The sequence below is a fragment of the Nerophis ophidion genome, linkage group LG19 (assembly GCF_033978795.1).
Source record: "Nerophis ophidion isolate RoL-2023_Sa linkage group LG19, RoL_Noph_v1.0, whole genome shotgun sequence".
Classification (NCBI taxonomy): domain Eukaryota; kingdom Metazoa; phylum Chordata; class Actinopteri; order Syngnathiformes; family Syngnathidae; genus Nerophis; species Nerophis ophidion.
In genome coordinates, this window is record NC_084629.1 from 30,211,257 (window position 1) to 30,234,948 (window position 23,692).

Below are 23,692 nucleotides of genomic sequence, written 5' to 3' on the forward strand. Positions count from 1 at the left end.
AGAGTCGGGTGTCATCAGCATAACAGTGAAAGCTAACACCGTATTTGCGTATGATGTCACCTAGCGGCAGCATGTAGATGCTGAAGAGTGCAGGGCCAAGGACAGAACCCTGGGGAACTCCACACGTTACCTTAACGTAGTCCGAGGTCACATTGTTATGGGAGACGCACTGCATCCTATCAGTAAGATAAGAGTTAAACCAAGACAGGGCTAAGTCTGACATACCAATTCGTGTTTTGATACGTTCTAATAAAATATTATGATCGACGGTATCGAAAGCAGCGCTAAGATCGAGGAGCAGCAACATAGATGACGAATCAGAATCCATGGTTAGCAATAGATCATTAGTCATTTTTGCGAGGGCTGTCTCTGTGGAGTGATTTGCCCTGAAACCGGATTGAAAGGTTTCACATAGATTGTTAGACGCTAAGTGTTCATTTAACTGCTCCGCAACAATTATTTCGAGGATTTTTGAAATAAAGGGAAGGTGAGATTGTATATGATATTGTCAACAAAGACTTTTTCAGCCTGCGACACATATTCATTTTGATAGTAGGCTATTATAGCTAATATAGAGACACTTATATCATGAGTTGAAATCATCATAACACTTATAGAAGGCTTTTAATTTTTTGCGGCCCCAGACGGATACGTTTTTTGTATTTTTGGTCTAATATGGCTCTTTTAACGATTTTGGTTGCCGAACCCTGCTTCGTTTTTTTTTTTTTGTACTTATTTATGATACCTGTTTTTGCTACTCTCTTGGCCGGATCAGTCTTGCAAAAGAGATTTGAATCTTTTGTTTTTACCTGGTTAAATAAAGGAAAATGAAAATGAAATATCATTCACTATAGATGTATAAGACACAGTTTCCTGCATGCTCATCCATCCATTTGACTACCGATTGTCCTTTTTGGGGGTCGCTGGAGCCTATCTCGGCTGCATTCGGACTGTAGGCAGGGTACATTCCGGACAAGTCCCAACCTCATCGCAGGTTTCCTGCATGGTTAACTGTAATTATTCTCTATTCAATGTGTTTTGTTCATATTTCGGGGTGTCTGAAAAGGATTGACTGGATTTTTTCTAAACGGGAAAATGTATTTCAGTACAAGTATTTTTTTTGTGTGACCTTTTGGAACACGTCGAACATCGAGGGAGCAATTAACTTTGTGTAAGACGGAAACAGAAACTATTTAGCATTTTCAAGGCTTTCAAATGAAATAACAAGTGGAAAGAAGGAAACCACCTCCACTCTCATTTTGACAGACACCGGCCCACACATGTGAAGATGTCCTCCAGCCGCCAGCCCGCCTCCGCCCTCGCGCCGTTGTCTTTATCAGGGTTACTGTTACTAGCGGGGGCACCTTTTCCAGCCTCGGTGGGACAAGGCAGGCCGTTTGGAGTCAGAACCTTGGCTCCCGGCCATCTAGAAATAAAGACCACTTTGCTTGCCGCGGCCTGTCTTGCCCCTCGACGGGCGGGGAGGGAGGCACAGTCATTTCGGGCAAGATTGGCTATCTGGGCGCACTTCAAAGCCGTCTGAGGTCGAATCAAGATTGACATCAGCGCACGTATAAGGACAGACTTCAAGAGGAAGCAGAGATGCTTCAAAAGCCCGCAGGCCTGATGGAGAACAGAACACCCAGAAAAGAGCCGGAGAGAAACCACCTGCTGCCCCACTTAAGTCCTCGGATGTGGAGATTTCTTATCTGCATGGATGGACTGTTCTAGGAGATGACCCCGGCGCTACGAGGACCTGATGTTCTTTCCATTCATCATGCGCTTATGAATGGCCTCCAGTCCGTCTCAACAAGTCCAGTTGTTGGACTATAAGGATCCTACCATCCATTCAAAGATGGACTTGTAAAGATACAGGAGAAACTTTGTTTCCAGGATACTGTCTACCTGCTGCTGACAAAAATATATCATTGAGCATGGCGCAAAACAGCAAATGAGGTCATTCACATTCATAGTGTATGTTTGCGTTGCACGATATGGACCAGTGGTAACCAACCTAGGCCCCGAGGGCCGATTTCAGCCCACTAGCATCCAAAATCTGGCCCAGGGCAAGTCCCAAGTTAATATATTTTTTTATTTTTTATTATAATTTTTTTTAATTATTGTTTTTCAAAATCTGTCCTTTCTAATCCATTTTCTACCGCTTGTCCACTGTGGACTACACTCTGAAACTATTAACTACATCAACTATGGAGTGGACTCTCACACTATTAACTAGATCCACTATGGACTGGACTCTCACATTATTAACTAAATCTACTATGGACAGGACTCTCACACTACTAACTCGATCCACTATGGACTGAACTCTCACACTATTAACTCGATCCACTATGGACTGGACTCGATCCACTATGGACTGGACTCTCACACTATTAACTCAATCAACTATGGGCATGACTCTCACACTATTAACAAGATCTACTATGGACGGGACTCTCACACTATTGACTAGATCCACTATGGACTGGACTCTCACACTAATAACTGCATCCACTATTGACTGGACTCTCACACTATTAACTAGATTCACTATGGACTGGACTCTCACACTATTAACTAGATCCACTATGGACTGGACTCTCACACTATTAACTCGATCCACTATGGACTGGACTCTCACACTATTAACTCCATCCACTATGGACTGGACTCTCACACTATTAACTAGATCCACTATGGGCTGGACTCTCACACTATTAACCCGATCCACTATGGACTGGACTCTCACACTATTAACTCGATCCACTATGGACTGGACTTTCACACTATTAACTAGATCTACTATGGACGGGACTCTCACACTATTAACTACATCCACTATGGACTGGACTTTCATACTATTAACTCGATCCACTATGGACTTGACTCTCACACTATTAACTACATCCACTATGGACTGGACTTTCACACTATTAACTAGATCCACTATGGACGGGACTCTCACACTATTAACTCGATCCACTATGGACTGTATTCTCACACTATTAACTCGATCCACTATGGACTGGACTCTCACACTATTAACTCGATCCACTATGGACTGGACTCTCACACTATTAACTAGATCCACTATGGGCTGGACTCTCACACTATTAACCCGATCCACTATGGACTGGACTCTCACACTATTAACTCGATCCACTATGGACTGGACTTTCACACTATTAACTAGATCTACTATGGACGGGACTCTCACACTATTGACTAGATCCACTATGGCCTGGACTCTCACACTAATAACTCGATCAACTATTGACTGGACTCTCACACTATTAAATAGATTGACTATGGACCGGACTCTCACACTAATAACTGCATCCACTATTGACTGGACTCTCACACTATTAACTCGATCCACTATGGACTGGACTCTCACACTATTAACTAGATCCACTATGGACTGGACTCTCACACTATTAACTCCATCCACTATGGACTGGACTCTCACACTATTAACTAGATCCACTATGGACTGGACTCTCACACTATTAACTCAATCCACTATGGACTGGACTCTCACACTATTAACTAGATCCACTATGGACTGGACTCTCACACTATTAACTCGGTCCACTATGGACTGGACTTTCACACTATTAACTAGATCTACTATGGACTGGACTTTCACACTATTAACTCTACCCACCATGGACTGGACTCTCACACTATTAACTAGATCCACTATGGACTTGACTCTGACACTATTAACTCGATCCACTGTGGACTTGACTCTCACACTATTAACTTGATCCACTATGGGCTGGACTTTCACACTATTAACTCTATCCACTATTAACTATATCCACTATGGACTTGACTCTCACACTATTGACTCGATCCAGTGTGGACTTGACTCTCACACTATTAACTCGATCCACTATGGACTGGACTCTCACATTATTAACTAAATCTACTATTGACAGGACTCTCACACTAATAACTCGATCCACTATGGACTGGACTCTCACATTATTAACTCGATCCACTATGGACTGGACTTTCACACTATTAACTCTATCCACTATGGACTGGACTCCCACACTATTAACTAGATCCACTATGGACTTGACTCTCACACTATTAACTCGATCCACTGTGGACTTGACTCTCACACTATTAACTCTATCCACTATGGACTGGACTCTCACACTATTAACTATATCCACTATGGACTTGACTCTCACACTATTAACTCTATCCACTATGGACTGGACTCTCACACTATTAACTCGATCCACTATGGACTGGACTCTCACATTATTAACTAAATCTACTACGGACAGGACTCTCACACTAGTAACTCGATCCACTAGGGACTGGACCCTCACATTATTAACTCGATCCACTATGGACTGGACTTCCACACTATTAACTCTATCCACTATGGACTGGACTCTCACACTATTAACTAGATCCACTATCGATGTGACTCTCACCCTATTAACTTGATCCACTATGGACTGGACTCGATCCACTATGGACTAGACTCTCACACTATTAACTAAATCCACTATGGATTGGACTCTCACACTATAAACTACATCAACTATAGACTGGACTCTCACACTATTAACTAAATCCACTATGGATTGGACTCTCACACTATAAACTACATCAACTATAGACTGGACTCTCACACTAATAACTAAATCCACTCCCCACTAGACTCTCACACAATTAACTAAATCCGCAATGGGCTGGACTCTCACACTATTAACTAGGTTTACTGTGGCCTGGACTCTCACACTATTAACTTGATCCACCATGGACTGGACTCTCACACTATTAACTAGATCCACTATGGACTGGACTCTCACACAATTAACTAGATCCGCAATGGGCTGGACTCTCACACTATTAACTAGATCCACTATGGCCTGGACTCTCACACTAATAACTCGATCAACTATAGACCGGACTCTCACACTAATAACTAGATCCACTATTGACTGGACTCTCACACTATTAACAAGATCTACTATGGACGGGAGTCTCACACTATTAACTCGATCCACTATGGACTGGACTCTCACACTATTAACTATATCCAATATGGACTTGACTCTCACATTATTAACTCGATCCACTGTGGACTTGACTCTCACACTATTAACTTGATCCACTATGGACTGGACTCGATCCTTTATGGACTGGACTCGATCCTCTATGGACTGGACTCTCACATTATTAACTAAATCTACTATGGACAATACTCTCACACTACTAACTCGATCCACTATGGATTGGACTCTCACATTATTAACTCGATCCACTATGGAATGGACTCTCACACTATTAACTCGATCCACTATGGACTGGACTCGATCCAGTATGGACTAGACTCTCACACTATTAACTAAATCTACTATGGACAGGACTCTCACACTATTAACTAGATCCACTATGGACTTGACTCTCACTCTATTAACTCGATCCACTGTGGACTTGACTCTCACACTATTAACTTGATCCACTATGGACTGGATTCGATCCACTATGGACTGGACTCTCACATTATTAACTAAATCTACTATGGACAGTACTCTCACACTACTAACTCGATCCACTATGGACTGGACTCTTACATTATTAACTTGATCCACTATGGAATGGACTCTCACACTATTAACTAGATCCACTATGGACTGGACTCTCACACAATTAACTAGATCCGCAATGGGCTGGACTCTCACACTCTTAACTAGATGGGACGGCATGGAGCAGTGGAAGAGTGGCCGTCCGCAACCCGAGGATCCCTGGTTCTATCCCCACCTAGTACCAACCTCATCACGTCCATTCTGTCCTGAGAAAGACACTTCACCCTTGCTCCTGATGGGTGCTGGTTAGCGCCTTCCATGGCAGATCCCTCCATCAGTGTGTGAATGTGTGTGTGAATGGGTGAATGTGGAAGTAGTGTCAAAGCGCTTTGAGTACCTTGAAGGTAGAAAAGCGCTGTACAAGTACAACCCATTTATCATTTATTCATCATTCATTCACTATGGACTGGACTCTCACACTTTTAACTAGATCCACTATGGACTGGACTCTCACACTATTAACTCAATCCACTATGGACTGGACTCTCACACTATTAACTCGATCCACTATGGACTGGACTCTCACACTATTAACTCGATCCACTATGGACTGGACTCTCACACTATTAACTCGATCCACTCCACGGCCATTGCACTGGTCGCCCAGGGCGATGGGGGTACCCATATCAGCGGTCCCCTCCAAGGTTTCTCATTGCAGCCCATTGGGTTGAGTTTTTCCTTGCTCTAAAGTGGGATATTAGCCGAGGACGTCGTTGTGGCTTGTGCAGCCATTTGAGACACTCGTGATTTAGGGTTGGATGAATAAACTTTGATTGATTGATCGAAGACTACAGTTTTTAGCCGATTAGTTCAAAGATATCAAGCGACTACGTTCCACTGTTTAATCTGTGCTAACTTGCAGACTGCTTCCTATGCCGCATAATTAAATGCTACGATTGCAACACATAATGACAACTTTCAAAAGGGACCCACTTTTTAGGTCATTTTTCTAATAACTGTGGGCTCACATAAAAGGGACACTAAATGACTGACACCTTCTGAATGGAAATCAATAGGAACTGAACACTAATGCATCATTATTACAGAAATTGAGTGGCCTGCACACACACACACACACACACACACACACACACGCACACACACACTCACACACACACAGCTGTGGCAGCAACACAAAGCTCCTGTAACCTAGCAACAGCTTCTCCATAACAAGACCACTTTATTTATAGGTATGCTGGACCAGAGAGAGAGAGAGTCCTGATACGGGGCCTCTTGTGAGGTAACACCATTATACCGGACAAAACTAAGAACTGAAATACTTTTAAAAAAGCAACAAAAAATACAATAGCCTCGGTTTGGGAGGGGAGTTTAGCGAAGGATTCGATTGCAACGTTCAACTTCTGGTCTGTGATTCATACTTGGCGATAGAAAGGCGAGAGGAGTGAAGAGATGGAGCTGTGATAGCGATGAAGAGTCCGTGTTTGTAAGACAGAAGTCCGGGCGAGGGAGGATCAATGGAGAAGGTGGAGGAAGGTAAAGACAGAAGATGATCAGCCTCTCAATTGACAATTACCCCCAAACTACTCCAACAACACCCGCCTCCTCCTCCTTTGTGCATTCCTGTCCCAGCTGTGGCTCTCCACCTCCTCCTCCTTGCTACCATGCTCTCCGACCACTCCTCATAGCCCCCACGCTCGCTCGCTCCCTCGCTCGGGCCTGGAAGTGATTATCTGCCCTTTGCCGGGAGGGGGAAAGCAGCAAAGGGGGGGAAAAATAGGGAATTGTCTGGAAAACAACTGCTCTCTTACCCCTTGTTCCGATTCCAGGGGCTCGGTTTTGACTCGTACAGCAGGCATTCCGTCGAGCATTAACATCCTGTCTCTTCAGCAGCCTGCGAAGCGACAAAAGACAGACATAAGAGACGGCAAAAGGAGTGGACTACATTTTAAACATTCAACCACACTTTTTTTTTCACAATTCTCCTGAATCGTTACACACAAAAGGGTGAAAATGTGTCAAGAAATGCATTAATACTGTGTTTTCTGTGCTACAATTTTGTGACAAATACACACACTTGCACTGGCATTAGTCCACATAAGTCGCATTGACTTGAAGTTTCTCACACTGTCAGAGTTATTTGTTGTCGAACCCCAAGGTGCAGAGATGGAGGCAAGCATTGGATATGAAGACATAATTTAATATAAATAATAGAAAAATAACAAACAAAAAGCACGCACGTGGGCGGGATAACAAACTAAGGGAGCTAACACTGGGAGCTAGGAAAACAAAAAGGAACTTTAGCATGGAAGCTAGAGGATAACAAACATAAAAACTGGAAATAGCTACTGGCTAAAAAAAACAGCTTACCGCTACAACGACCAGGACAAAATGTAGCATGACAGGTAGTAGCTGTAACAAAACGACAGGTAGCACGACAAGAGTGATATGTGGCAACGACAATACAAGTCCGAATGACAATACAATGATCCAGCAACTGACACAAGACAAAGGAGGTACAAATAGGAGCCGGCTGATTGGCAACAGGTGTGGCCAGATTCCAATCAGCCGCAGCTGAAGGGGAACACAGCACTCAGGGAACAAGACAGGAAACTGACAAAATAAGAGCACTAGACAGGAACTAAGGACAGGAAATACTAAACACACTGAGGAGGAACACAGCACTCAGGGAACAAGAGAGGAAGCTGACAAATTAAGAGCACTTGACAGGAAATACTAAACACAGGAAACAGACAAATGCAGAGGAAAAAACTAAAACATAGACAAACTGTCAGGGGCAAGCCTGACACACACAGCTCAATATGCTTGACAAAACACCCACTGTAGCCTAAGGCCCCGTTTACACTAAGCCAGATACGGTTATCCGGGGTAAATCCCACCTAACCTTATCCTTGCCCACACATACACAACGGTCGTTTAAGACGCAACATGACCTAGTAAGCAAGCGCGGAAATTGCGCACGTCTTAGTCACCTCCAGTGTTGCTTAAACCAAAAATCAACAAAGGGAAAAGGCAATGAAGCAAAGGGATGGTTATGCAAAACAAAAGTAAAACCGAACTGGCTACAAAGTAAACAGAAACAGAATGATGGACAACAGCAAAAACTTACGGCCTCCACAAAGTACATCCGTACGTGACATGACAATCAACAACTTAAATAGCCTTGTTTGTTAACACAAAGCAGGTGCGGGGAATAGCGCTCAAAAAAGACATGAAACTGCTACAGGAAAACACCAACAAAACAGAAAGGGCCACCAAAATAAGAGCGCAAGACAAAAACTAAAGCACTACACAGGGAAAACACCAACAAACTCAATATAAGGCACAACGACCTGGTGGAGTTTTCTGCTAGTGGTGTGCCTCCGGGATCTTTTTTATGAAAAAAAAACGTGCCTTGCCTCAAAAAAGGTTGAAAAACACTAAAGTCACTAATCCACTTCTTGCAGTGTAGTGGCTCACATTGCTAGTTTTCCTGTAGCCAGTGTAGGCTCAATCACCACAAACCGTTCAGAGTTCAAGGTGTAGTCCACCAGACTACTGGGACCCTGAAATATGTGACATAGAAAACAGATGGACGAATGGTTGCGTTCCAAAATTTGGTTCGACCCCAGGACCTCATAAAATATTCTCTATCGCATATATGGCATTGATGGAGAAATCACAAAGAACAGACGAGAAAGTTACCACCTTAACATTTAACAACCAAATAATTACATAAGGCGACTCGGGAAAGAATCTGGGTATTATCTTTGACCCAACTCTCTCGTTTGAGTCACTCATCAAGATGGTTACTAAAACGGCCTTCTTTCATCTCCGCAATATCGCTAAAATTTGCTCCATTTTGTCCACTAGTGACGCTGAGATCATTATCCATGCGTTTGTTACGTCTCGCCTCGACTACTGTAACGTATTATTTTCGTGTCCCCCCATGTCTAGCATTAGACAATTACAGTTGGTACAACATGACTTTTGACAAGAACAAGAACGTTTGATCATATTACGCCTATACTGGCTCACCTGCACTGGCTTCCTGTGCACTTAAGATGTGACTTTAAGGTTTTACTACTTACGTATAAAATACTACACAGTCTAGCTCCAGCCTATCTTTTCCGATTGTATTGTTCCATATGTCCCGGCAAGATATCTGCGTTCAAAGAACTCTGGCTTATTAGTGATTCCCAGAGCCCAAAAAAAGTCTGAGGGCTATAGAGCGTTTTCTATTCGGGCTCCAGTACTCTGGAATGCCCTCCCGGTAACAGTTAGAGATGCTACCTCAGTAGAAGCATTTAAGTCCCATTTTAAAACTCATTTGTATACTCTAGCCTTTAAATAGACCCCCTTTTCAGACCAGTTGATCTGCCGTTTCTTTTCTTTTTCCACAAGGGAGAGGGGGCACTGGTCCGGTGGCCATGAATGAAATGTTGGCTGTCCAGAGTCGGGACCCGGGATAGACCACGGAATCATCACAAGCTTGCCTTGGAACTTTCAGCAGGAAGCATCATGAAGGTGCATCGGTTGGGGACATCTCTGCGATGCTGATCCGTCTCCACTTGGGATGGTCTCCTGCTGGCTCCACTATGGACGGGACTCTCGCTAGTATATTGGATCAACTCTGGACTGGACTCCCACAATTATGTTGGATCCACTATGCACTAGGACTTTCACAATATCATATTAGACCAGCTCGACATCCATTGCTTTCGGGGGGGTGTTGCCCACATTTGCGGTCCTCTCCAAGGTTTATCATAGTCATTAGCACCGACATCCCACTGGGGTGGGTTTTCCTTGCCCTTATGTGGGCTCTGTACCGCGGATGTCGTTGTGGCTTGGCGAAGTTAGTAGAGTGGCTGTGCCAGTAATCTGAGGGTTACTGGTTCAATCCCCACCTTCTATCATCCTAGTCACGTCCGTTGTGTCCTTGAGCAAGACACTTCACCCTTGCTCCTGATGGGTCCTGGTGAGCGCCTTGCATGGCAGCTCCCGCCGTCAGTGTGTGAATGTGTGTGAATGGGCGAAAGTGGAAATACCGTCAAAGCGCTTTGGGCTCCTTAAAAAGAGGTACAAAAGCGCTATACAAGTACAACCCATTTACCATTTACCATTTGTGCAGCCCTTTGAGACACTTGTGATTTAGGGCTATATAAATAAATATTGATTGATTAATCGATTGATTGATTAAAAGTTGTAAAAAACATGTTTAGTAATCAACGACCCAATCAAAACTGACCTGAGAGACAAGTTTGGACCAGCCTGATTTAGACCCACATGTCCTTATACAGCGCATAACAAAACTTTTCGTGCCATACCCAAAGCCAAAAACAATTTCCACCTAAGTTTCCTCTCAAGATGTCAAAATGTCAATACTACTAAATAATATTACCTTTAAAAAAAGGAACAGTGATTTAATTAGGGATTGTGATCAGAGTCTGAGAGGAGTCATTGTGTAGTTTAATACCGAGATTCAGTTGCCTGGTGGTCTGCAGCAAGCCTCCCTACTCAGCAGCGTATAATAACCAGCTTGTATAAGTTGTTACTCAACACTTATTGCGACACCATGACCAGGTCACAGTTCTTTGTGTCTATCATGCAAAAAAAAAAAAAAGAAAAGAAAAAAAGCACAGCAGACAAACACTCGTGAAGGGAAAACATCCTCCCACCACCCCCAGTCCTGACTCTGTCTAGTGGCCAGTAACTACTGCTGATGCTGCTAGGAAGGCAATGGAGCCAATAACAACAATGTATGTTCTCTATCGGCCCCTCAGCTGTAGGAAACTTTAGGTAGCGATCCCTCTTGTTATTTTAGGAGAGGTTTCGGCCAAAGAATGCGAGCCAACGGCCAGTATCTCTGTTACTCTGCACCGCCATCATAGCCACTCAAGGTTGGAAAAATAAACCTTGGTTCACCATGAACAATGTGCAGTGTTTCCCGGTAGAGACGTTCCCGACACAGTGTGACATGATTAAGATTATCACCTGAAGACATGTTTCCACCAAGAAGTACAGTAGTAGTTTTGATTTACTTCTATCAAGAGAAAGTACTTCAATAAACTCCAATAAAGTACTGTTCCTTGGCTCTAAGTGAACAACATGGCTTTAATGGGGAATTTCACTTTTTTATTTATTTTGCCGATCCTTCACAATCATTACGAGAGACGAGAAGAAAAAAAGTTGTGTACTGCTGTACGGAGCAGTACACGGACGTACGGAGAAGTACAGATCAGTTACGTCTCCCAGTCATACTTGCCAATCCACTATGGACTGGACTCTTACATTATTAACTTGATCCACTATGGAATGGACTCTCACACTATTAACTCGATCCACTATGGACTGGACTCGATCCACTCTGGACTGGACTCTCACACTATTAACTAAATCTACTATGGATAGGACACTCACACTATTAACTAGATCCACTATGGACTGGACTCGCACACTATTAACTACATCCACTATGGAATGGACTCTCACACTATTAACTCGATCCACTATGGACTGGACTCGATCCACTCTGGACTGGACTCTCACACTATTAACTAAATCTACTATGGATAGGACTCTCACACTATTAACTAGATCCACTATGGACTGGACTCGCACACTATTAACTACATCCACTATGGATTGGACTCTCACACTAATATCTCAATCAACTATAGACCGGACTCTCACACTAATAACTAGATCCACTATTGATTGGACTGTCACACTATTAACTAGATCCACTATGGCCCGGACTCTTACACTATTAACTTGATCCAACATGGACTGGACTCTCCCACTATTAACTAGATCCACTATGGGCTGGACTCTCACACAATTTACTAGATCCGCAATGGGCTGGACTCTCACACTATTAACTAGATGGGACGGCATGGCGCAGTGGCAGAGTGGCCGTGCGCAACCCGAGAGTCCCTGGTTCAATCCCCACCTAGTACCAACCTCGTCACGTCCTGAGCAAGACACTTCACCCTTGCTCCTGATGGGTGCTGGTTAGCGCCTTGCATGGCAGCTCCCTCCATCAGTGTGTGAATGTGTGTGTGAATGGGTAAATGTGGAAGTAGTGTCAAAGCGCTTTGAGTACCTTGAAGGTAGAAAAAGGCTATTCAAGTACAACCCATTTATCATTCACAATCATTACGAGAGACGATAAGACAAAAGGTCGAAAGATGTCCGATAATATCGACCGATAAACGCTTTAAAATGTAAATTTAAAATGATCAATTATCATTAAGTCATCCAGTGTCTATACCTACCCGGAGCGGCAGTCTACAGGTTCCGGATAGTTTGGTCTATGCTAGAGATGTCCACTAATATTGGACTGCCGATATTATCGTCCGATAAATGCTTTAAAATGTAATATCGGAAAATTATCGGTATCGGTTTTAAAAAGTAAAATGTATGACTTTTTAAAACGCTGCTATACGGAGCAGTACACGGACGTACGGAGAAGTACAGAGCAGTTACGTCTCCCAGTCATACTTGCCAACCCTCCCGATTTTACCGGAAGACTCCCAAATTTCAGTGCCACTCCCGAAAATCTCCCAGGGCAACCATTCTTCCGAATTTCTCCCGATTTCCACCCAGACAACAATATTGGGAGCGTGCCTTTAAGGCACTGCCTTTGCGTGCTGGCCCAATCCCATAATATCTACGGTTTTTCCCACATACACGAGAATGCAATGCATACTTGGTCAACAGCCATACAGGCCACATTGAAGATGGCCGTATAAACAACTTTAACACTATTACAAATATGCGCTACACTGTGAACCCACACCAAACAAGAATGACAAACACATTTCGGGAGAACTTCCGCACCGTAACACAACATAAAAACAACACGACAAATATACAAACCCCTTGCAGCACTAACTCTTCCGGGACGTTACAATATACCCCGCCCACCTCAACCTCTCTCTCAGGCAGAGCATGTCCCAAATTCCAAGCTGCTGTTTTGAGGCATGTTAAAAAAAAATAATGCACTTTGTGACTTCAATAATAAATATGGCAGTGCCATGTTGGCATTTTTTTCTATAACTTGAGTTGATTTATTTTGGAAAACCTTGTTGCATTGTTTAATGCATCAAAACGGGGCATCACAACAAAATTAGGCAGAATAATATGTTAATTCCACAACTGTATATATCGGTATCGGTTGATATCGGAATCGGTAATCGGACATCTCTAGCATTGACCAAACTATCCAGAACCTGTAGACTGCCGCTCCAGGTAAGCATAGACAATGGATGAATTGATGATAATTGATCATTTTAAATTTACATTTTAAAGCATTTATCGGTCGATATTATCGGACATCTCTTGACCTTAAGACTATACCGTAGCACGCCGATGAGTTACTACGCTAGAAAGAGAGTTCCTTAGTGTTTGCTCTTACATTAACAGTGTCGCTACAGTTTGGTTATTATACAGGTTACAAATGTAAATTAAGTATTGGTGGAACAATTTCTCTTGTGGATCATTAAAGTTTTTCTAAGTCTAAGTTAAGAGTTGGACAATATCGGGATATCGGATATCGGCAAAAAAGCTATTATAAGACATCTCTACAAAAGGTGTTTGTTTTTTTGCATTTGAACGTGTATACATAAGCTCGTTCTAGGTGGCTAGCAATGCAGCTAATGGGAGCGATCAATTCTACTGTTAAACCACTTTAAAAATGCCTTCAAAAACCATCAACAATATTTAATTTACGTTCCGTAACCTGCGAACACTGATAGTAGCATAGTGACACATTGGCGTGCTACGGTATTAGCCGTAAAAGCTAACTACAACAAGAAATAAGTTAGCTTCAACGTCAGTTTTTGTAATGCACGACACTACAGAAATCAATGCACGGAAGAAGTCAGTCCTGGAAATTATTAAAATGATTAAAAATAGGGTAAAGATTGTATTTATTACATATTGTTATGAACGTGTCTCTTAGTACATGCATATAAAACGTTGACGGAGAGTTTTGAAGCTGTCAGAAGGTTTTGAAGGCTACAATGGTGACTCCCTTTAGCTGCATTTTCAAAGCAATTTGTATCATCTTCCATCCATCCATTTTCTACCACTTGTCCCTTCTTTGGGGTCGCGGGGGGTGCTGGAGCCTATCTCAGCTGCATTAGGGCGGAAGGGTTGCCCACATATGCGGTCCTCTCCAAGGTTTCTTTTAGTCGTCATCGTCGACGTCCCAATGGGGTGAGTTTTTCCTTGCCCTTATGTGGGGCCTACCGAAGATGTCGTTGTGGTTTGTGCAGCCCTTTGAGGCACTTGTGATTTAGGGCTACATAAATAAACATTGATTGATCAATTGATTGATTTATTGAAGGTAGTGTACACCCTAGACAAGTCTCCACCTCACTACAGGGCCAACACAGCTAAACAGACAAAATTCACAGTCATATTCACACACTACCAAATAGGGCTGGGCGATATATCGATATGCTCGATATATCACGGGTTTGTCTATACCCGTGAAATTCGACTATACGTTCTCACGCAGTTGCTTTTATCAATCAATCAATCAATGTTTATTTATATAGCCCCAAATCACAAATGTCTCAAAGGACTGCACAAATCATTACGACTACAACATCCTCGGAAGAACCCAGCTGCTGTCATTACACTACAGGCTATACCCACTCTGTTGTGTCTCCTCACAGACAGCAAGCGCACCTTCTTACACACGTCACATACTGTCACCTCATACGTCAAAAACGGGGCAGAGAGGTAGCAGCATGGGTAACGTTAGCTGTGATGCTAGCGGAGCCGTGCGAGTGGTAATTTGAGAAAAATAAGGTGCGGATCTGGTGACAAATGAAGGAAGTATTAATTCTCAAGAAAAACAGGGGGTTGTTTGGCTTCAAGTGGGAATATGTCGAATAGACAACTTTAATTCGTCAAGTGTGGGGCACAAGCGTTGCTACAAAAAGAAGCACTACTGCTAATATGTAGCATCATTTGAATAGTCACCCGCTAGAGAATGAAGAGTGCTTACTCCGCATATCAACATCTCTATTTGGTGCCACACGCCCACACCATCAAATGCAGAGACAAAAATTTCCAGATCAACACCGTATGAAAAAAATAGTCAACAACAAAAGGAGATTACGTCCGCAGGAACCTACCACATAGCGAAGGATGAACACTTTTTGATTTCCTATTTTGCAGCTCATTTTTATTTGACAGTTATTGAAATATCTCGTGTGACATCATGGACAAAAGTGCACTTTATTTGTTTGAAACTATTGTAGTGGTGTTCTGTACAAAAAGTGCACTTTAATTTAGTGTTGTTTTGATACGTCATTTTAGTGACATCATGCACAAATGTGCACTAATAGCTTGTTTTAAAATTACTCTGGAAATGTTGCACTTTCTGTTTTGGAAATGACATGAATGTGTGTGCCACTGCTTAATAACTGTTTAATAAATACACTTTTGGTCAATTGACTTAGCTGTCATTTCCTTTTCTACATGAAAGTTTAAATTGAGCATATGTTAACGCAGTTGACCATGAATTGATTAACGTGGACCCCGACTTAAACAAGTTGAAAAACGTATTCGGGGTTTTACCATTTAGTGGTCAATTGTATGGAATATGTACTGTAGTGTGCAACCTACTAATAAAAGTTTCAATCAATCAATCAATCAAACAAGAATGTTTTAATGTGGACACATAGAATTGTCATAATTTGAACTATGGTGTGGTTCTTTTTCCCGTGGTGCAAATCGATTAGATTGGACATGGCGTGAAGGTTAGGACATCTTTTAATTAATAACTCAAAAAAAGGTACAAATGAAAGGCGCTCACAGACGAGGTACAAAAACTTGGCTATGAAAACAAAAACTTGCACTAAGGCAAAATTATGGTCACAAAACAAAACTTGTAAACTATGGCGTGAATTAAGAAACCTTACTAAAGCAGCATGGTTCATCAGTATGGATTACGAGGGTGGTAGAGGGTGACTAGAAGGTGATAAGGGTGATGTCGCCAGGCTGAGTGCCTGGCAACTGCAGGCTTGAATGGTGACGTGGTGATTGACAACAGGTGAATGAGTCCAAGGGAATCAGGTGCGTGAGTCGTGAGAACAGGTGAACTGATTGGTAGTCATGGAAACAAAAACAAACCACGGTGTGCAATAACAGGAACTAATAGAGTCAAAAACAAAACAGAACATAACTAAACAGAACATGATTGTCAGAGTTGCCACTGACAGTTTGTTTGTGTTTTAGTTTCTCCTGTGTGTTTAGTATTTCCTGTCCTTAGTTCCTGTCTAGTGCTCTTATTTTGGTTCAGCTTCCTGTTTGTCTCCCTGTGTCATGTTTCCACTCAGCTGTGGCTGATTGGCATCTGGTCACACCTGATGTCAATCAGCCAGCTCCTACTTTACCTGCTTTGTTCCTCCCGTCATTGCTGGATCATTGTAATGGCATTCAGACTTGTATTGTCTTGTCGATGTCACGTCTAGTCGCTCTTGTGATGTGTTATCGCTCCTGTCATGTCGTACCTTGTCTTTGCAGCGTAGCGGTAAGCTATATTCAGTTGATGTTTGTAGCTTACTGTTTTTTGTTCCCTGCTTCCGTTTTATTTTTCATTATACAAGTACGACTTCTGTTTGCCTGTTCGCTACCCGCTAGCTTCCATGCTAAGCTCCTGTTCGTTATTTTCTAGCTCCCAGGCTAGCTCCTTTTGTTTGATTATCCGCCTCCTGCACGCTTTGTGTTTGTACCCTTTTGGTTTTGTTTTTGTCTTAGTATTTAATTAAATCATGTTTTCACATTCCATGCCTGCCTCCATCTCTGCATCTTGGGGTTCGTCACCAAATAACTCTGACAATGATCACAAAGGCATGACAAGAATCACCGTACTGGTGTGATTATATGTATCAAGTTTTAATTCAAGGCTAAGACAAAATATCAAGATATATATGGTTTATCGCGATATGGCCTAAAAATATTGAGATATTAAAAAAAGGCCATATCGCCCGGCCCTACTACCAACCAAAGAAACAAAATCGTGGGACCATTCAGGTTGGATATTAAGAACCTCCACCCCAAATGTGAACTGAACTGAACCAAACCCTTCGGTGGAAACAGGGCCCAGGCCGACAATTTTTTTTTTGACGCTCAAACCACTAATTTATCCAGAAACAAAGAAACGATTAAGTGCCACAGAATGTCCACTACTTCTCTATCAAGAGGCTAATCATGGTGGTGTTTGTGTGTGATGGAGGTAGGAGTGAGGGGATGGGGGGCGGGGGGATTTACTCCCTTTCAATTTGCAACCTTTACCTCAAACCCCTCCTTCTCGCTCCCAACACACACACACACACACACACACACACACACACACACACACACCTCCCCTCTCAGGTCTAAGTCCCTCAGGTACCCTGGCTGTGCTGCTATTGTATCGTTGTCCAGGATGTCCTTCGGCTTCAGGTCTTGGTAGGCCCAGATAGTGTTGCCATGGTAACTGTTTGAGCGGGTGGAGCTGTAGCCACAGTCCAGCCTGGAGCCATGTGTTGAGGAGGAGAAGAAGCCATGGGAGTGTGGCAGGCCTTGTTTTGGATGTAAAATTTGTCTTCTTTTTTTATTTGTTTCCAGTGCCTTTTTTGTTAAGCGTGTAGTCATGTTGGCAAACAGATTAAAATACAATACAAGGGGCGAGCACCTTTCGAAAACAGCTTCTTCATCCATGCACGGTTACCGGCTAATCTAGTGGTGTGTGACTGCCTCTGTAATGAACTGGCCAGCAGTGGTCTATTCATAGGAAATCAATGTCCAGTGCACGTCGCTGCTTGAGACCGCAATGACCAAAGTGCAAACAGCGGCGAGGGAGGCCTCACACCGAGTAACGAGCTAAGGGACGGGCTGCCGAGTGGCGGGATCAGACCGTGCGCTTCGACCAACTGCTCCACCGTGCGCCGATTGGTGCTGCAGCGTCTGCGATCAAAACTAGTCAAGACAGTGCATCCGTTCATCTTAATCCGACCACAGACTGCTGTCCATCGGCAGCGTAAGGCTATGTGTTGGCGAGATAGGAAGGGGCGGTGCAAGGGGGGGGCTCAGGGTTGACGCATGGGGGCGGCAGTGCCGAGTAGATTAAGATCACCTTTCCATTTGCTGCACTCTGAAATAAAATGACCATCCCAGGTGTGTGGGGGAGTGAAATGGAGAGAGTCAGCGGAGTGTGGAGGCATTTTATTACTCCTTCCAACAACCAAAATCCTGTCCCAAACAGTCAACAAAGTAGCAGCTAAAATAAACCTCGAGAAGATTGAGAGAGTCTGTAGAATTGTTTGCCCATTCTTAAAGAAACACATAAACATGTCACGGTTCTCCATCCCATCCATTTTCTACCGCTTGTCCGTTTCTAGGTCGCGGGCGGTGCTGGAGTCTATCTCAGCTGCATTTGGGTGGGAGGCGGTGTACACCTTAAAGCAGTGGTCCCCAACCACCGGGCCGCGGCCCGGTACTGGGCTGTGGCCCGATTGGTACCGGGCCGCAGAAGAATTTTTTATCAAAAAAAAATAAATTAAAATAATAGTAATATATATATATATTTTTTTTTTTTATCAATTCAACATAGAAAACACAATATACACTTACAAATAGTGCACCAACCACAAAAAACTCCCTTTTTCATGACAAAAATGTCTCTTTTTCATGACAAAGAAGAAAAAAAAAAAAAGGAAAAAAAAAGGACACCCCCCTCGGGCCGCGGGACAAATTATTAAGTGGATACAAAAAGGTTGGGGACCACTGCCTTAAAGCATGGGTGTCAAACTCTGGCCCGCGGACCAAATTTGGCCCGCCGTGCAATTTGATTTGGCCATTGAGGCAATATCAAATTAACATTAGAACTGGCATTCGCCGCTAATACTCATACTTGCCAACCTTCCCGATTTTCCAACCATTCTCCCGAATTTCTCCAGATTTCCACCCGGGCAACAATATTGGGGGCGTGCCTCTAAAGCACTGCCTTTAGCATTGTCTACAATATGTTGTCACGTCCGCTTTTCCTCCATACAAACAGCGTGCCGGCCAAGTCACATAATACATGCGACTTATACACACACTTAAGTGAATGCCATGCATACTTGCTCAACAACCATACAGGTCAGACTGAGGGTGGCCGTATAAACAACTTTAACACTGTTACAAATATTTCGGGAGAACATCCGCACCGTAACACAACATAAACACAACAGAACAAATACCCAGGAACCCTTGCAGCACTAACTCTTCCGGGACGGTACAATATACACCCCCCGCTACCACCAAACCCCGCCCCCCACCCTCAACCCCACCCATCTCATTAATAATTTATTTTAAGATTTATTAGCCTGTGGAAAAATGTAATGTTGATATTTACCTCAGAAGGCTGCAAATAGAAAAGAGGCATTAAATGTTTTATTAAAATTGTATTTATTTTACCATTGATGTTTTTTCGTTTGTTTTTTGAAAGTTGCTTTTGCACTATTAAGTTATTTAAGTATTGCTTGTTCCATAGTCAGTGAATCAGTTGAGCAAACTGAGCATTAATGAATGTTTTATTCATGCACTTTCTCTTGTTACTTCAAGGCTTGAATGTCTGATTCATTCATCCATCCATCCATTTTCTACCGCTTATTCCCTTTTGGGGTTCATTATTATTTTATTTTCAAACGTATTATTAGCCTGTGGAAAAAGTTTATTTTGATATTGACCTCAGAAGGCTGCAAATAGAAAAGAGGCACTCAATTTTTATTTAAATTTTATTTGATATGCCATTGATATTTTTTAATTTTTATTATTATTATTTGAAAACTCGATATTGCATGTCACTATAAAGTTAAATAAGCCTTGCTTGTTCAATATTCAATGCAAAACTTGTTTGGGTCCCTATTAAAATGTTAATTTGTTTAACCTTGGCCCGCGGCTTTGTTCAGTTTTAAATTTTGGCCCACTCTGTATTTGAGTTTGACACCCCTGCCTTAAAGGCACTGCCTTTGCGTGCCGGCCCAGTCACATAATATCTATGGCTTTTCACACACACAAGTGAATGCCACGCATACTTGGTAAACAGCCATACAGGTCACACTGAGGGTGGCCATATAAAGAACTTTAACACTGTTACATATATGCGCCGCACTGTGAACTCACACCAAACAAAAATGACAAACACATTTCGGGAGAAGATCCACACCGTAACACAAAATAAACACAAAAGAAACAAATACCCAGAACCCCTTGCAGCAGTAACTCTTCCAGGACGCTACAATATACACACCCTGCAACCCCCCCCCCCCCCCCCCCCCCCACACACACACACACCTCAACCTCCTCATGCTCTCTCAGGTAGAGCATGTCCCAAATTCCAAGCTGCTGTTTGAAGCATGCTAAAAAAAAAAATGCACTTTGTGACTTCAATAATAACTATGGCGGTGCCATGTTGGCATTTTTTTCCATAACGTGAAAGATTTACTTTGAAAAACCTTGTTACATTGTTTAATGCATCCAGCGGGGCATCACAACAAAATCAGGCATAATAATGTGTTAATTCCATGACTATATATGTCGGTATCGGTTGATATCGGAATCGGTAATTAAGAGTTGGACAATAACGGAATATCGGATATCGGCAAAAAAGCCATTATCAGACATCTCTAGTCTATGCACATTCATTTTGCACTAGGTCAAACTTCAGAATGCTTGTAGGACTCTACCCTATCATCAGTAGTTCTCTCCCATTCATCCTTCAATATTCTATACCGCTTGTTCTCATTAGGGTCATGGGTAAACTGGAGCATATCCCAGTCCTGGTACATCCTCGACTTATGGCAGTAAGGAAGCCGGGATAGAAAGAAAAAACTTGTGCAAACACATGGGAAACCCGGATCTCCTGACTGTGAGGTCAAAGTATCGAAATTAGAATTATCTATAGATATCATTTCTAAGCCTAGACGGACCTATAATGAATTTCATCTTTTCGGACTTCTCAATGTTATTACAGTGTTGGATACTCGTGTTAAAGAATGCCAAAGTAACAAATCATGAGGTCCATGCATTGTGGCATGAGCTCGCACAAACTTTTGGAATGATTCTGTTTGCAGGTTTTTGCAGTCTGTGACATTTAGAGCGAGGTGGATGTACTTATTTAGATGGTAGGTAAAGCTTTCATACAATCTTGGCATGTGCACATCAACACAGAAGTGTGACATGCAGTGACATAAATGTTGTTTAAAGCAGATCTGTTTATGCACAGTCTGAATCGATCGACAAGTATGCAAATGTTTCTAATATTGTGACCGGGTGAATCTATATGTGTATGAGCTTTAGTCTCGAGCGTGTCTGGAAAACAAATACCAGTGACGACTTCAAGATTTGCATTTAAACAGTGTACATGTTTAAAATATACATTATGATACTTTTGGGGAGAGTAGGGCGTGGTTTCATTTGCAACTTTTGGGAACGCCTCCAGAGTCAAACATCTTGCAGTCAAAAACAGGTTATAAAATTGCCTGTAGAACTAAATTCACACCAAGGCATATCCAATTTGTTATTGTCCAAACCACAAGGAAAATTCTTTAAAATACTGTGTAGGATAAAATGGGTCCTAGGGTTGTACGGTATACTGGTATTAGGATAGTACCGCGATACTAATGAATTATATTCGGTACAATACCGCCTCTGAAAAGTACCGGTACGGAGTCAAATTGTAGACAGACGCCATTGGTGGATCTGCAACTAACATCCACTGTAATGATACCAAGTACAGTGTCATGGTCCACGTCTTGGACCATGTCATGTTCTGGGTTTGTTTCTGTTTTGTTATCACTGCCTGTTTGATATTTGACGTCTTTAGTTCCCGGTGGCACTTCCTGTTTTGTTTCTGTTGTCATGGTTACCCATTTTGTGTCACATGTCTCTCCTTTGATCACACGCACCTGCCCTTGATTAGTTATCACCCTATTTAAGACCGCCTTTGTTTGACATTCTTTCTTGGACTTTTGTATGCTCCCACACAACAGTTGACGCCGCTCGTCCTGCATTATGGTAAAAAACTACTTTTGTTACTTGTTAGCTTCCACGCTATTCCTGTTTTGTTTATGTCCCTAGCTTCAACGGTAGCGCTTTTTGTTCCTTCTAGTTCCCACGCTAGTTCTGTTGGTTTTTGGTAGTGCCTATGTGCAAGTGTGTTTGTTTCTGGTTTGTTTGATAGTATAAATAAATTATTGTTCCTACCTTTACGCCGTGTCCATCTTCGCTGCACCCACGAGAGAACGCAAACACCGCCACGATTCCAACTAAGCGTCACATACAGTAGCGTATCTAGTCAATACTACTATGATTACGTCGATATTTTTTGGCATCAAAACATCTTCTTTCATTTTTTTTTTTTTTTTAATTTATACTATGTTTAAAAAATATAGGAAATATTTCCCTGGACACATGAGGACTTTAAATATGACCAATGTATGATCCTGTAACGACTTGGTATCGGATTGATACCCAAATTTGTGGTATCATCCAAAACAAATGTAAAGTATCAAACAACAGAAAAAGAAGTGATTATTACATTTTAACAGAAATGTAGATAGAACATGTTAACAGAGAAAATAAACAGATATCAAGAGTTAATGAACAAGTAGATTAATAATTAATTTTCTACCACTTGTCCTTAATAATTTTGACAAAATACAAAATAGAAGATAAATGACACAATATTTTACTGCATATGTCAGCAGACTAGTTAGGAGGCTTTCTTGCTTACTTACTTCAAAAAGACAAATATGTTCGCCATTTTATTTAAGGACAAACTTGCAATAAGAAACATATGTTTAATGTAACCTAAGATTTTTTGTTAAAATAAAGCCAATAATGCAAATTTTTGTGGTCCCCTTTACATAGAAAGGTACCAAAAAGTACCAAAAATTATCGAAAATATTGGTATCTGGACAACACGGCCGAGTCATACCAAAGACTATAAAAATGGGAGCCATTACCTCCCTACTTGTCACTCAGCACCAAGGAGTTGGAATTGGGGGTTAAATCGTCAAAAATGATTCCCGGGCGCGGCCACCGCTGCTGCTCACTGCTCCCCTCAT

General features: G+C 42.3%; 1 protein-coding gene and 1 long non-coding RNA gene across 2 annotated transcripts in view; one reads left to right on the forward strand and one right to left on the reverse strand.

Moving 5' to 3' along the window:
* The window catches only part of klf12b (Kruppel like factor 12b), a 147,230-nt gene that overhangs the window by 66,850 nt on the left and 56,688 nt on the right, over window positions 1–23,692 (reverse strand). Inside the window, exon 2 of the mRNA XM_061879762.1 lies at window positions 7,388–7,470. Coding sequence (XP_061735746.1) covers window positions 7,388–7,453 — 66 coding nt within the window. The 5' untranslated portion in view covers window positions 7,454–7,470. The remainder of the gene's footprint in view (window positions 1–7,387; window positions 7,471–23,692) is intronic.
* The window catches only part of LOC133538287 (uncharacterized), a 256,247-nt gene that overhangs the window by 9,329 nt on the left and 223,226 nt on the right, over window positions 1–23,692 (forward strand). The gene's annotated exons all lie outside the window — the stretch shown is intronic.